Below are 16,225 nucleotides of genomic sequence, written 5' to 3' on the forward strand. Positions count from 1 at the left end.
CAAAGCTAAGAAGGATTAAGTAATACTTAACCTATGCTTCACCAATGCGTTAAATAAAGTGGATAATTAAACATTATCAGTAAAACTTGGGTATTCCTGTTTTCTTAAAGTTCATGTTGTTCTATTCTGAATCATATCGTATTCTTATAATTCTTATACAATATTCATAGAGGCTATTCACAAAACCTAAATGTATACAATATTCATAGAGGCTATTCACAAAACCTAAATGTACAAATGCATACACATATGTAACCCATCCCCATCAAGATATAGTGTTATTCCACCACCTCACAAAGATCAGTCATGCCTTTCCCAGCCAATTCCAATAGACCACCTCCACATCATTCCTCTTCCACAGTTCTGATTTCCACTATAGATTGGATTGGCTCATTCTAGAATTTTTAACAGCTTTATTAAGGTGTAACTGACATACAATAAACTGCATATATTGAAAGCACAAAATTTGATAAATTTTGGCATATGAATACATTCACATAACAACCAGCACAATCAACATAATGAATATATCCATCACCCCCAAAAGGTTCCTCATGCTCCTTCGTAATTTCTTTCACAGCCCTCCCAGTCCACAGGCAACCACTGAATGATACTCTTTACGTCACTATACATTCGTTTTCATTTCCTAGAATTGCATATAAATGAAATCATACAGTATGAGTTATGTGTTATGTTCTTTCACTCAAAATAATTATTTAGAGAGCCATGTATGTTATAGCATGTATCAATACTTTGTTCCATTGTATGTATACACCAAAGTTTATCTATTCCTCTGTTGATGGACATTTGAGTTCTTTCCAGTTTTTCACTATTACAAATAAAGATGCTATGAACTTTCATATAAACATCTTTGCATGGATATAAGCTTTCATTTCTCTCAGGTAAATATACCTGGTAGTATAATAGCTAGGTCATGTTGCAGGTATGTGGTTAACTTTTTAAGAAACTGCCAAACTGTTCTCCGAAGTGGATGTACCAACTTACATCCTCACCAGCAGTCTCTGAGAGTTCCTTCACATCCTTGGCAATACTTGGTATGAGCAGTCTTTTTACTGTGCATATTCTGATATGTGTGTAGTGGTATCTCATTGGGATTTTAATTTTTATTTCCCTAATGATTAATGATGTTGAGCATCTTTTCACGTGCTTCTCTGTCAGTCTTAACTGTCTTTCAGTGAACTGTCTGTTTAAACCTTTTGACCATTTATATTGGGTTATATGTTTTCTTATTATTGAGCTTTAAAAGTTCTTTATAAATGCTGGGTAGCTTTTTACCATATATATGTTTTGCAAATATTTTCTCCCACTCTATTAGTTGTCTTTTCATTCTCTTAGCAGTGTCTTTTTGAAGAACAGATGTTTTTAATTCTGGTGGAATCCAATTTATCAATTTGTTCTTTTATGAATTGTCCTTTTGAAGTAGTAGCCAAAAAATCTTTGCCTAGCCCAAGAACCCAAAGGCTTTCCCCTAAATTTCCTTCTAGCAGTTTTATAGTTTTGGATTTTACATTTAGATCTGTGATCCATTTTTTGTTATTTTTCTTGTACAGTGAAAGTAATGGATCAAAGTGTGTGTGTATATTTCCAATTGTTCCAGTATCATTTTTTGAAACGACTATCTTTTCTTCACTGAATTGCCTTTGTACCACTGTTGACAATCAGTTGTTTATATATGTTAGAGTCTATTGCCAGTTTTTCTATTCCGTTCCATTGAGCCATTTGTCTATCTTTACAAAAATACCACATTGTCTTGATTATCATACTTTATAATGTCTTGACATGAAGTAGTGTCAGTCCTCCAAATTTCCTTTTCTTTTTCGAAGTCATTTTGGCTATTCTTGTCCATTGTATTCCCACATAAATTTTAGAGTATATCAATTTCTTTAAAAAAATATAAAGGCCTTCTGGGATTTTGATGGAGATTTTGTTGAACCTAGAGATATTTGGGGGAGAACTGACAACTAAATGGTCTCATTTTCCAATCTCTAACTCCTTTATTTCATTTATTTCCTTTTACTGGGCTGGCAGGTGTCTCTTTTACAATGTGGAATAAAAAATAGTGATAGTAGCCATTCTTATCTAATTCCCAATTTCCAGTGGTTTTCCACTAAGTATGATGTTTGCAATGGAGGGTATTTTTTTGGTAGATATCCATTATCTAGTTTGATAACATCTCTTTTTATCATGAATCAATATTGATTTGTATAAAACAATTTTCTTTATCAACTTGTATATTTGTCTCATTTAATATGTCATTGTGTTATGCCAGCCCTATACTTATTTGCCCTCAGAGCCACTCCTTACTCTTTCTTTGCTCTGCTCTGTAGTGTTTTGCAGATAACTCCTGCAGGCTGCAGCTCCTAGGTTCTCCAATATTTGGCTACTATCAAGGATCGGGCAACAAGGACACCAGCAGATTATAGTCCAGGAGGAGAGAAACAGTCAGACATTTTCTCCTTCTCCCTTTCTCTCTCTGAATCAAGTGGCTTCTCCTTCAATGGTTACATCTTCTCTATGACTCTAGCCCCCAATATGTTGGTTAACCATGGTTCTGGATCCTGCTGACCCCAACTCCCAGTCTCCAGTAACACTACCTCGTCTCTTTGTCTCTCTATCCTAAAGATGGGAGTGATTTCCTCAAGTTGCAAAGTATTGGTTTTCCTGACTCTATCCTGTTTGGCTTCTCCATTATTTGAGTAACCAATTTCTTGCATTAAATTCTACCTGAGTTATCGATTGAAAGTAACTTCTGTTTTCCTGAATAATCTCTGACAGTTGCATTTGTAATTATTTTGTTTGATTTTCTAATGTGAAACTCTCCTTTCACTCCTAGGAAAAACTCAATTCAGTCATAAGCAGTTAAATGTGTTCAAGTCTCTTATATCATATATAACCAAAACAAAACAAAGCAAAACACCCACTGGGACCCTGAAACCTCTCTAAATAATTCTCTGCTTCTCTCCTCCTCTTCACATCCTTCTCCAAAATAATTTTCTCCACTTACTAGTATTTGTGTGTGTTTGCATGTATATGTGTGTGTGTATGTATATATATGTATATAGATATTCAAAAAATTCTAAGAACATAAGGAATACAGAGACATTCAGCTTGTAAAAAATTCCAGCACTACACATAAAGCTCTATTAGCATTACTTGTGGGAAACACCCCAAGTGGTACTCAGAGGGATATTTATAGCCTTAAATAAATTTATTTAAAAAATAATGCAACTGCTATGGAAAACAGTATGGAGGTTCCTCAAAAAACTAAAAATATAACTACCATATGATCCAGCAATTCCACTTCTGGGTATTTCTTGGAAGAAAATGAAAATGCTAACTTGAAAAGATATATGCACCCCCATGTTCATAGCAGCATTATTTACAATAGCCAAGATATGGAAACAACCTAGATGTCCACCAATGGATGAATGGATAAAGAAAATATCATATATATATATATGTATGTATATATATATATACATAATGTAATATTATTTAGCCATAAAAAGAAGGAAATCTTGCCATTTGCAACAACATGGATAGACCTTGAGGGAATTATGCTAAGTGAAATAAGTCAGACAGAGAAAGGCACTTATATGTAGAATAAAAAAAAAAAATGAACTCAATGATACAGAGAAACTACTGGTGGTTGCCAAAAGCAGGGGGTGGAGAGTGGGCAAAATGGATAAAGGTAGTCAAAAGGTACAAACTTCCAGCTATAAAATAAATAAGTCCCGGGGATGTAATGTACAGTATGGCAACATGGTTAATAATACTGTATGTGTATATTTGAAAGATGCTAAGAGGGTAGATCTTAAAAGTTCTCATCACAAGAAAAATTGTAACCATGTGTGGTGATGGGTGTTAACTAGACTTATTGTGGTGATCATTTCACAATATATACAAAAGTCGAATCATTATGTTGTATACCTGAAACTATTATGATGTTATATGTCAATTATAACTCAATTTAAAAATAAAATCCATTAAAGAGAATAGAAAGCATAGAGACCATAGGAATAAGAAATTAGGGAAAAGAACAGGCTAATTTGAAAAAGAACTAAAACAATATCTGGAAATAAAAATATAGTTATTGAAATTGAAATCCCAATGGACAAAAAAAAATAGAAATATTTAAAACACGCAAAAAATTTCAAGAAACTAGAGGAGCACCATATTAAACCCCCCAAAATAGAATGTATGAAATAGTGTAGAAATGATTAATTAAAAGACAATGAAAAAAAAAAAAAAGGGCTTCCCTGGTGGCGCAGTGGTTGAGAGTCCGCCTGCCGATGCAGGGGACACGGGTTTGCGCCCCTGTCCGGGAGGATCCCACATGCCGCAGAGCGGCTGGGCCCGTGAGCCATGGCTGCTGAGCCTGCGCGTCCGGAGCCTGTGCTCCGCAACGGGAGAGGCCACAACTGTGAGAGGCACGCGTACCGCCAAAAAAAAAAAAAAAAAAAAAAAAAAAAGACAATGAAGCCAACTAACAAAAGCCTACTCTTTGAAAACGCTGATATAACTGACAGTTTTATAGTTATCATCAATTACAAAAGAAAGAAACAGAAGTGATATTAGTTGAATAATATTGTACAAAATATAGGTGCAGAAGGAATTTAAATATTCTAAGAGAACAGTATAAATATTACCAAATGGAGGACAAGGATAGGTTTCTACATAAATATATATTTCATCTAATAAATTCAGAAGGAATGATAGAGAAAATTAACATTGTGTAACTCTCAATTAGTTAATGGATAAATATGCTAATCTTCAAAGACTGCAAACATCAACACAAATGGAGACAGACATTAGGTTCCTAGTAATAAAAGTGCACAGTATCACCTATGGAGCAGTCTTTCCAGAAGAAGAAAAAAAACAAAGAGAAAAAAGTTAAACCTTAATCTGATCTAACTTCAACCGATTTAAAGAAATACACGGGGAGAAGGACACCAGTGTTGGCATCAGCAAAATCCAGGCCATACGAAACCGGACTGAACATAAGATGAGGGTTTTCCCCCGAACAACAGCAACAAAATGACAAGGAAAAAGAAGTAATGTATCTATTGGAGACGGGGGAGGATAAGATCTATAAATTAATGGACATAAAAAACAATGACAATGAACAGACTTTACTTGACTCTAATTCAAGGACAAAACATTTAAAAAATATGTCAGGTAAATGTGAAAAGTAATTGGACATTTGATGATATCACAGAGTTAGTTTTTTTAAGGTAGAATATGTATAATCCTACCATATAAGGTTTATATTTCATAAAGAGTACTTACCTTTTGGAAACCGGTACTGACATATTTAAAGATGAAATGGTATTATATCTAGGATTTGTTTCTCATTATTTCAGTGGCAGAGATTGGAGTACCTATGGGTATAAATGGAACCAGACTGACTATGTATTGATAATTGTTGATTCTAATGTCAGATGTACTGGTTTTACTACACTAGTCTCTCTATGTTGTATATGTTTGAGAATTTCTCCAATGAAAAGAATATACATGTTGCCATTAAATTTGAAACCCCAATGAAAATAGACCATTATTTAGAAAAAATATTAATTACCCAATTGATCCAAAGAGAAATAGAAAACTGTAATTGAGAAATACAAACTGAAACTCTCCTCAAAGCTCCAGCCACCTTCAAATGTTTCAGGACAAGGCAGTTCTGCCATATAATAAGCAAAAAATGAACCATTATCTTATGTAAACACATCCAAAGCATACAAAAAGATGGGAAATCTTTCAACTCATTTTCCCAGGCTAGCTTTCCTTGATAAGAAAACCAGCTGAGGACACCCCGAAAACAGAATACTTGAGCCAAGCTCACCCACACACAGGCAAAGATCCTAAATAAACCCATAGAAGTTTCAATACAGCAGTGAATTAAATGTAGAAAAATGAGGCCGAATCCAAGAAATGTAAAGATGATATAACATTAGGAAAAAACTGCCTAAAATATTACCACATTAACAGATAAAATTTTAAAACGCTTTGACCATGTACTGAAATGCAGAAAAAGCTTTTGAAAAGAACTCAACACTAATGCATAGTAATACCATTTAGCAAACTGACATTAGAAGGGAATTTTCATTTCCTAAAATCTACAGCAAAAGAATTGAAATGTGAAACACAAAGTGTTAGTAGCATTCCCGTTAAGGTAAGGAAGAAGACACAGCAAGCAGAATGCTACCAACTCTACTGTTCAACACTGGACTGGAATGCATAGCCAGAGGATAAGAATACAAAAATAAATAAATTTTAGGACTATTAAAAAGAAACAAAAGTTATTCGTTGTAAATTTGATCATCATTTTAGAAAATCCAAAGGATTTTGTACAAGTATCAAATGAAAGAGCCCGTTACCAAGGCGGATATGTTGAGAAATGTAATACAGATGTACAAGAATCACTTCTATAAGATCCTCAGGAAAGCCTCTGAGCATTTGGAGCTGGTCTTTGGCCTTGACGTGAAGGAAGTGGATCCCAACAGGAATATTTATGTCCTTGTCAATAAACTGGAACTAAGCTATGATGCAAAGCCGAGTGATGACAGAGAGGTTCCCAAGACTGGTGTGCTGATGACTGTTCTGGGTGTGATCTTCACGAAGGGCAACTGCGCCACTGAGGAGCAAGTCTGGGAATTGCTGAATATAATGGGGTTGTATGCTGGGAGGAATAACTTCATCAGTGGGGAGCCCAAGAAGCTCATCGCCAAAGATTTAGTGCAGGAAAGGTACCTGGAGTACTGCCAGGTGGCCAACAGTGATCCTCCATGCTATGAGTTTCTGTGGGGCCCGAGAGCCCGCGCTGAAACCAGCAAGATGAAAGTGCTGGAGGTTCTGGCCAAGATCCATGATACGGTCCCCACTGCCTTCCCATCCTGGTATGAAGAGGCTTTGAGAGATGAGGGAGAGAGAGCCCGAGCCAGGGCTGCAGCCAGGGCTGGCACTGCTGCCCTGGCCAGCGTGCGCTCCAGGGCCATAGCCAGCAGCTTTTCCTGCCCTGAGTGAAGGCTGAGGAAGATTATTTAACATGTTCAAAGAGAACAGCTAATGTTCTCATTAGTGGAAGGTTGGGGCAGGGCTGGAGAAAACAGAGTATATAACATGTTTGTGCTCCTGTTCTATGTAGTAACTTGGATAAATTTGCCTAAATGTTGCTCCTTTTAGTAGAAAGTTTAAGTAGCTTCAGAGTCTGAGTTTATGAATGATGTAAATCAGACATTTATTGATGTTTATGAGGTTTAAGAGTAAGAGTTTTACTATTTTATAGAATTGGGAAATTTTCCATCTCATTTAGTTATTTGGAACAAGATAACATGTCATTGGGTTAGGCATTTCCTTGGAAATGTGAAAAGAAATCAGCAGTAAAATGGTTGGGATCAAGAAATAGAGGAAAAAGTAAAAGGCGATAAATATTTACATTCCCTTATCATGTTTAGTCTGTTGTTCTGTAAAATTAAGAGATATATACTTGGATGTGCTTACTTTATTCAAGAATGTAGAATTAATTACATCATAAGAAATTAGACCTCTTGCACACTGTCTCATCTATTTCTCAAACATTCCATGAGCATCTGCTCTTTGGCAGGCTCTGGGCTACTACTGGGAATGTCAGGAAAAACAAGACCAACTGTGCCCATAGAATTTTAGAGTCTAGGAACAGCTGTAAAGTAAGGAAGATAATGAGATACACCTTAAGACCTAAGGACAGGTCAAAAGGAGGAGAGGACATAGGAGGATCCAGAAGAGAGCAGTCAAGTGTAAATGCCCTGAGGCCAGTGGGTTTGGGAAATGGCAAGTCCTTCAGTGTGAGTCAGTGCTGTGATAAGCTGGGAGGCGGGTCAGATGAGGCTGTGGGAGTGGTGGGCAAGGGCCAGACACTCAGAAGGTGTGTCCAGAGTTGAGAGACTAAAGCCTGAAATGGAAAATTTCTAGCAGTTACGTTTGAGTCATGGATAAACCAGAGAAAGTTCTCCACCTGGGATAAGAATGGAAGGTGACCTACATCCTTTCCAGTGTCCTTTTCCCAGTGCAGTTGAGCACAGCACGTGAACTATGTGTTTTATGCTCATCATCCCCAGGGAATTTCTGAGAAATAGGGGTGATCATCTACGACATGCGTGTGGTCAGAAGCCACCATGCTAGCAATCTTTGCTCTGGCCTGGGAGAGACAGAGTCCACTACATTTGAAGTTCATCTTATTTAGGTTGTCTTGTGTGTAATTTGGCAAACTCCAGGTTAGGGCTAGATTTTTTTTTTTTTTTTTAGGGCTAGATTTTTAATGGGACTGAAATAAATGAAAATAGAGGTGGTTTGAATGGAAGGACAGTTGGAAGGGATGGAAGGAGTTGGTGCTTGACACAAATTCTGGAATCCCTAAGTTCCACCTGGGGAAGATTCCCCTAGACACACAATAAATAACATAACCTCAAAAACTTATGTAGTAAGTAATTTAGTTTTACTTGCTAAGCATCATGTTAGCTAATATGTTATGCCATATCATAGGGTGCCCCATATTCTCTGATATCTCTTGGATTAAAAAAATCATAGAGCAGATTTTCGTAGGGTCTGCGGTCAAAATAATAACAGTAATAACTGCAAATCATGAAAAGACTCAATACTTGCCAGACACTGTGCCTGGTGCTTTCATACATTACATACATCCCAGGAGTCCTACACAGCAGGGCTTATCAAACTCACTTCATAGAAAAGCCTCACAGAGCTTCGCAATTTTCCTGACTTCACATGGCTCATGAGTGTCAGAACTGGGACTAGACCTCTGGTCTGAATTCATTTAGGGCTCTCACTGTTCCACTCCTTGAATAAAGCAGTTGCTCTGTCGCTTAATTCAGTTCTACTCTCAACACTCCACAATGTCTTTTAGGCAATGAAATGAAGGACCCTGTTGCCAATGTACTAACGCCAGGTATAATAAGTAAAAATTAAAATGAGAATTAAAAACAATTCAGGATAGGCTGTGAGCTTAGTTTACCTAGGCTCCTCCTGCCCCTACCCCCAGAGATCCTTGAGATCTGACTCTGCCCTAATCCAGCACTTCCAGAAATATATCACTCTTGGCCTGGGTCTTCCTCCTGTCACAATCTAGATCCTGACTTGCTGTCTAGTTTCCTTTCTTAAGGCTGCTATCTGCTCCCAGTGGAAAAAAAAGCCCCGAATCACCTGCCTCTCCCCTGATTTAGAGCCTCCCAATCCCCACAGATGTCCCCTGTCTGTCCCATCCTTGACTATGGAATCCCTCTGATAACAATAGCCCCGTCCATGTGGTTGTTCACTTTGGCAGTGAAGTTTAGACGTCTGCTCATCTGCTCTGGGCCCTTCCCCTACACTCAAAGTTTTTTCCAAATTGGCCTGTGAGTAGAGTCTGGTTTGGCACAGGATCTACGGGTTATTGGAAGATAACCCTGAAGTTAGGGAAGAGATTTTAGAAAGCGGATGAGGTTAGTAAGAAAGGAGAATTTAACTTGGGATTTATTTGAGACTGACCACTGAATCCATACACTGAAGAGTGAGCTTAACTAAGTGGCCAAGAACCAAAGCTTCTTTCCTAAGTGGTAGATGAGGAAGAACCAAGGAAATCGCTGTGTCACAACCATCTGCAGAGGCTGGATTCCTAAGAACTCAGGTTTTTAGGAGGATTTAGTATTTTTCTATTGCTGACAAACAAATTGCCATAAATTAAGGGACTTACAACAACACACATTTATTCTCACATTTCTGTAGATGGGATATATGGGTTGGCTATGCTGTTTTCTTTGTTCAGGGCTACACAAAGCCCAAAACAAGCTGTTGGAGACTGGGTTCTCATTGGTAGGTGCTGAGAAGAATTGCATTCCACTCTTACTCAGGTTGCTCTCAGAATCCAGTTCTATGAAGAATTCAGTTCTTTGTGGTTATAAGACTGAGGCCGTTTCCTTGCAGACTGTCAGCCGGAGATGCCATAGTTCCTCTAGGCCTTCCTTCAGTCCTTGCAAATGGGCCCCTGCTTCTGAAACAGCATATTGCATCTGTCTCTTGTGGAAACTCCTACTTTCCCCTCTGCTGCATCTCTCTTCTGCATCCAGCCAGAGAAAAGTTCTTTGCTTGTAAGGGCTCATGTTGTTTGATTGGGCCCACCCAGATAATTCAGTATAACCTCCCTATTTTAAGGTCCATTCCATAATTTTAATTACATACACTAGGTGCCTTTGGCTATGTAACATGACATATTCACAAATTTCAGAGATAAAGCTATGGGCATTATGTGGAATGACTACTGAGTCTACCACTGAGGTAGAATATGTCTCCTTGGTGGAGATGCCAGCTTTAATAAGAAAAAGAAATTGACCATCATTTTCCTGAGTCTTGTCTGTATCTGCTCCAGAGGAAAACCCTGCTTTTCCAGTGTGCCTAGAGACATCTGTACAAGTGTTCAGGCATGTTCAACAGGTGGTGAATAGCAGAGACTCACAACTATGATTTTTTCATGCAGCAGAAGGAAGAAGAAAAATCTCAGTGTATTGAGATTATAGAGGTTACTGAAAAGGTCAGTGTAGAATGGTGCTAAGAATGAAGAAGGGTGCATCCTCCCTGCTGAGATTTATGAGATCCTTTTGAAAGCTGAGGTGACCCTGTATTTGAAAAACACAGGTCACATACGGGCACTAGAAAAAGTTGTTGAATTGCAAGGAAATTTGATCTTCCCAGAAAATCCTCCAGGAATGATGAGGGCTAATGTCATAACAAATTTTAATAGTTGCTCTTTTTTGAGCAACTACTGTGTGACAGTTAATGGGAACGTCTACAAGTGCTCATTCACTTCGTGTCCTACTCTCCATCCTTGTAGTTCATATGGAGACTACACGCGCAACCACTTGTAGCTAAGAAGGGTCATGTGATTATCCATGACACTGAAATATGAGCAGAAGCATGCTTGTCACCTCCAGACCCAGGTATTTGAGAACCAGTATGTCAACTCCATGCTTCGTGTTTCATTCAGCAGCAAACGCGGAGAGCCTGTGTTGAGATGTGGAAGCTCATGATGGAAGCAGCCTAGATCCCTGAGTCACCTGACAGTGTAGACACCACCACCTCCTGCCAGCACCCATCAGATTTTATGTGCATAAGAAATAACATTTTGTTATGTTAAGCCATTCAGAAATCAGACTTCTCCCATCACATCTCATAAAAATCTTTATCTGAATAATACATACCTACTCTTTCTGTTATTTTTATTTAAATATCTTAACCAAAAAGGAAATAGGACATATATTCTTGTTTCCAAAACATTCTAACAATAGGAAGAAATCCCAATTCCTCTTCCTTACCATGTTCCTCCAAAATTCATCCTTGCCCAGAGGTAACTGCATTAAAAATTCTTCTGTGTAGTATTTTAGCATTTATTCCAGGCCTAGTCTTACATACCTGTGCTAGAAATATACACTGTGAGTTTTTAAAATACATGCATAACACTATTGTTCTGGCTTTTGCCCTTGTCACTGAATAAAATGAATGCAGGATCTTTCCGTGAGAACATATATAGATCGTGTCGCTCTTTTAACTATGCCCTAGAATTCTAAAGTGTGTATGTGTTGTAATTAATTTAACCATTCTCTTCCTGACAGACACACAAGTTGTTTCTCATTTGCTGCTATGATTAACAGAACTGACATCAACATCATCGAACATCAATTCTCGGGCAAATGTGCATGTTTTATCATAGGAAAGATGTACAAAAGTGCAATTAGATTAAAGTGGAAGGAGTGTGATGATAGTAAATTTTTATGAATATTGGTGATATTCTGTTCCAAGAATGCTATACTAAATTATCTTCTCACATATTTATGTATGTGAATAAATTAAGCTCTCATTGGTATTTTATCAAACTTTTAAATTTTGGTCAAACTTTTGATTGAAAATATATCATCTCACTGTCATTTTAATTTGTATTTCCCTATTTTCTAAATAGATTGAGCAGAAAATTAATTTAGTCCTTCACCCATATAAAGCAGAGTTTCTTCAGTGATATCTTAAGTACCACGATTGCCCTAGGTGCACGCTTTAAGAATTCTGATAAGTCAAGTAAATGTTCCCTTTACTTTGAGAAGCAAGGATCTGTCAGAATGATCAGGTGCCAGGAAATGAGCCTGGACAGGAAAACATCACTAAGTGAGGGACAACAGGAGGATGTTGGGAGGGGTGATGGGGTGATGGGGGGATGGGGGGAGTAATTTCCAGAATCCATGAGAGAGATCAAATATTGAAACAAGTCCAGAGAGCCTAGGGCAGCTGGAAGTCGGGGACCTGTATACAGACTTCAGCAAAAGATGGAAAAGGTACAAGGAGGAGAGAAGGTGGAGAATCTGGTGGAGGGTACTGGACAGCTTACATGGAAAGGCTAGGGAATCTCTGGATCATCATTACCACCCTGAAGTTGTAGAGTGGTCTGAGTGGGAAGGTCTGCTGGATCAAAGTACCAGAGGCACGCCTGAGAATGCCCCTCCCCAATGTCAGGCAGAGTATAGCTAGCTGATCTGTGTCATCCACCAAGTGACGTTATTGACGGATTCTGGGAGGGTACATCTCTTCACTACTCTGGTGGTTCCATGCACCCTTGCCAGTGTACCAGGGCCGAGAGCTGTCTTGATGCCTGAGGGAGACGACTATTTCTCCCCATGTATGTGGCCCTCCTACTGCTGAGGCTGAAGCTATGCAAGTGGATGGAATTGGTTGGTGATCCAGGTCAGGTTTTAACTGGGCAAGTATTACTAATGAGTAGAAGGGGGTGTGCAGCTGCAAGGAGGGGGAAACTGGAGGAGGAATTCCCTAAGGCTAATTACCTCAGTGACTCTGGGAATAAAGGGCTGAGTATAGACATGCCTTGAAAAACAACTCTGGTGTTATCCCCAGCTTGGACTGCCTCCATGGTTCCTGATTTCTTTGCACACCAGAGGGCAGAAGTACTTTGGCTCTGTTTGGTGGTCTGTGTTGCTACCAGATACTGACTGGAGTAGGGGGCTGGTCCACAATGCAAACATTTACAGGGTAGATGGAGAACCATGTAGTTTGTGTAGTTCCTTGTTAAATGGACGGTGGATGACAGATATATGTGGAATCCAAAGCTATATCTCTCTTATGGTAATAACTCTTATGGTTTAACTTGATTGAATTAAAAGTAAAAAAAGAAAATTCTGTGCCAGCCATTCCTGAAATCATCACAGTGATCTGTAGTAAATATAGTAAAATCAAACTCTGAAGTGAGGACAGTGGACCAGCCTGTCAGTTTCAGGCTGGCCGATGGAGGAAACCCAGGCCCTAACAAAATTAAAGGTGAGGACTCTGAATGAGGTCAGAGGGACCAGCCATTCCAGAACAGATGGTGCCATACAGAGGCCCATCCCTGTTGTCAGCCTTGGGAAGCTCCAGAAAGCGTGGCTGGAAATGGCTTCCCTTGAATTCTGTCTCTGGTGTCTAAGGGATGTGAACACTTTGATCTGAGGTGGGCAGCATCAGGTCAGCAGAGGGAAGAGTTCCTGTCTTGCTTGGCGTTTAGGTAAGGTCCCTGATTTAGTTTGAGGGGACCCCGCACCCCAGAAGAGTGGACCCCAGGGCCTCACCCCTGCTTTCAGTCCTGGCAAGTTCTGTGCAGGGATTTCCTAAAGTAGTGCCTTCTGCATTTCCCCTCTGGGGACTCAGAAAGTTGGGGGCATTGGACCTGAGTGTCAGCTCAATGGAGAGTGGGTCCCAGGCACTAACAGAAGTAAACATGAGAATTCTGTTTGATTCTGAAGGAACCCCAGAACATGTGGGCAGCAGAGTGGCCTGCTCCTGGTGTCAGCTCTGGGAAACCCCGGTATGGCTATGAGGCTCAAGAAGTCCCTTCACCTCACCCTTTGAAACCTGGAGAGCGATGTATGGAGGGCCTTGGTTTCAGTCTAGTTAACCAGAGGGAGGATACACAGGATCAGGCAGGAATTAAAAAAAAAAAAAAAACCCTATGTGAATTCCAAGGGAATCCCCACCCGTACAACAAAGTTGAACCCATAGAACCCCGCCCCCTCGCCCCATGTCAGTCCTGGGAGACCCCAGGCAAAGCTGGCCAGAAGTGGTGCACTCTGATATCTGCCTTGGGGTCTCAGGGAAGTGAAGGCATAGGTCTGAGGGGAGCGGTGTCTTGTACGCTAAGGGAGGCACTCTGGGCTCTGCCTGGAATTACAGGAAAGATCCTGAGTTAGATGTGAGGGTACCGCCCGTCGCGGACTAGAGAGGCTCCCAGAGAGCCCCGCTCCTGCTATCAGCCCTTAAAGAAACCAAGCAGGAATGTAGCAACCTCTGAGAACCTTCTAAATTCCCTCTGAGAGGCCTAAGGCAGGTGAGGGCGGTGGGACCAGGGTGTCAGCTTCAAACTAGCAGAGGGACGAGTCCCAGGCCCTAAAGGAGTAAAGGCAAGGACCCTGGGCAAAGTCTGAGGGAACCACCCGCTCCAGCGCATAGGTGGCCTCGCAGAGCCCAAACCCCTTTTGCCGGCTGCGGCGAGGGGCCTAGGTAGGGGTAAGGATGTGACGTGGGCCAACTTCTGCCTGTGGTGTCTGAGGAGGCAGCATCACGTCAGTCCAGGGAAAAGCTCCAGGCTCTGTGTGGAATTACGGTAAAGACCCAGAGTTGGGATTGAGGGGACTGGCCAGTCCAGATTAAAGGTGTCCCCAGAGAGTTCCACCCTGCTCTCAGCCCTGAGAGAACCTGGATGGCAATCATCTGACCGAACGACCTGTTAAGTATTTTTGAAATTTCCCCTGAGGGGATGAGGGCGGAGCAGGGTGTCAGCTTCAGACCAACAGCGAGACGGGTCCCAGGCCCTAATGGGGGTAGAGGCGACATCTGTCTCTTGGTGTTCCGGGGGGAATGAACACTCGAGAATGGGAGGAGGATGGCATGGCGTCAGGGGGAGGTGCTCCCAGGCCCCGCGGCCTGTTACAGCGAGGGCGCCGAGTGAGGTCTTGGGGAACTCCCACCCCCGACAAAGGGGGCCTTGCAAAGCCCCACCACCGCCGTCAGCCCTAAGCAGCCTCCCGTAAGGGGTGAGGCCGCGGCATCCCCTCGTGTGCTCCTCGGGCACTCTCAGCAAGACGAAGTCTGGTCTGAGACAGCAGCCTCATGGTCATTAAAGGGAGGGAATCCAAGCTTTTCCAACCGTCAGTGTGAGGATCCCGAGTGAGGGCCGGGGGGACCACCTGCCTCAGAACAGTGGGGGTCACAGAGAATCCTATCCATGTCATTAGCCCCGAGGGTACCTGGGGCAGATAGGTTAGACTGAGGCCTCCCTAACCTCCTCCTCAGAACTTTCAGGATTTGAGGGCCTTGCTCTGAGAGCATAGGTCTCATGTCAGCAGAGGGAGGAGTCCTAGGCCCTACCAGAAGCGAAAGTAAGGGCACTGAGTGAGGACTGAGACGGCTAATCATCCAAGGATATAGAGGGTCCCACGGAGCTCTGTGTTCTCTTCCCTGTGCATTCCCAGGCAAGTGTGGTATAATGAAGTTCTGCTCATTTCCATCTCTGGGGTCTCAGAGTGATAAGGACTTTGAAATGAGGGGTCAGCATCAGACCAGTAGAGCACAGGAACCCCAGGGCTTGCCAAAAGTGAAGTGATGACACTCTGTTCGTTAACTCGGAACAGAGCCACTGCTCTAAGCCCCAGTGAGCCCCAGGCAGATTTGGTAGGTAGGAGCTAAGGTACACCCTAGTTATTTCCACAGGGTCCTCAGGGAAGAGGCAAATTAGAGAATAGGAACTTTGTGGGCTCCTAGAACAGTGCCCTCAAGGAAACCTACAGAGGCGGCCTTCAGTAGAGGCCAAGCCTGTATCTATCTCCCTGTTGAAGTGGCCCAGCAATCTCATCCTCTTTCCTTTAGGTCACTGAGTCACCCGCCACTTGCCTGCTGCTTTTGTTGAAAGTCATCATGCCTCGGGGTCAGAAGAGTAAGCTCTGTGCCTGAGAAAAACGCTGCCAGGCCCTAGACGAGCCCAAGGATCTGGTAGGTGCTCAGGCCACTGTGAGAGTGGGAGAAGAGATCCCGTCTTCTTCCTCATTGCAAAGCTATTTCCCAAAACTCACCTATTGCTTGGTCATGTTGCAATCCACAGGGTCAGAGAGCCAGAGCTGTTTCATACACTGAGCCCATCTACAGAGGCCAT

The 16,225-nt window shown here is 41.3% G+C and overlaps 1 protein-coding gene across 1 annotated transcript in view; it reads left to right on the plus strand.

Moving 5' to 3' along the window:
• The window catches only part of LOC137216712 (melanoma-associated antigen B10-like), a 54,395-nt gene extending 47,351 nt beyond the window's left edge, over nt 1–7,044 (plus strand). The window contains exon 3 of the mRNA XM_067722751.1: nt 6,352–7,044. Coding sequence (XP_067578852.1) covers nt 6,352–7,044 — 693 coding nt within the window. The remainder of the gene's footprint in view (nt 1–6,351) is intronic.
• The last annotated feature ends 9,181 nt before the right edge of the window (nt 7,045–16,225 follow it).

Source organism: Pseudorca crassidens, chromosome X, assembly GCF_039906515.1.
Source record: "Pseudorca crassidens isolate mPseCra1 chromosome X, mPseCra1.hap1, whole genome shotgun sequence".
Lineage (NCBI taxonomy): Eukaryota > Metazoa > Chordata > Mammalia > Artiodactyla > Delphinidae > Pseudorca > Pseudorca crassidens.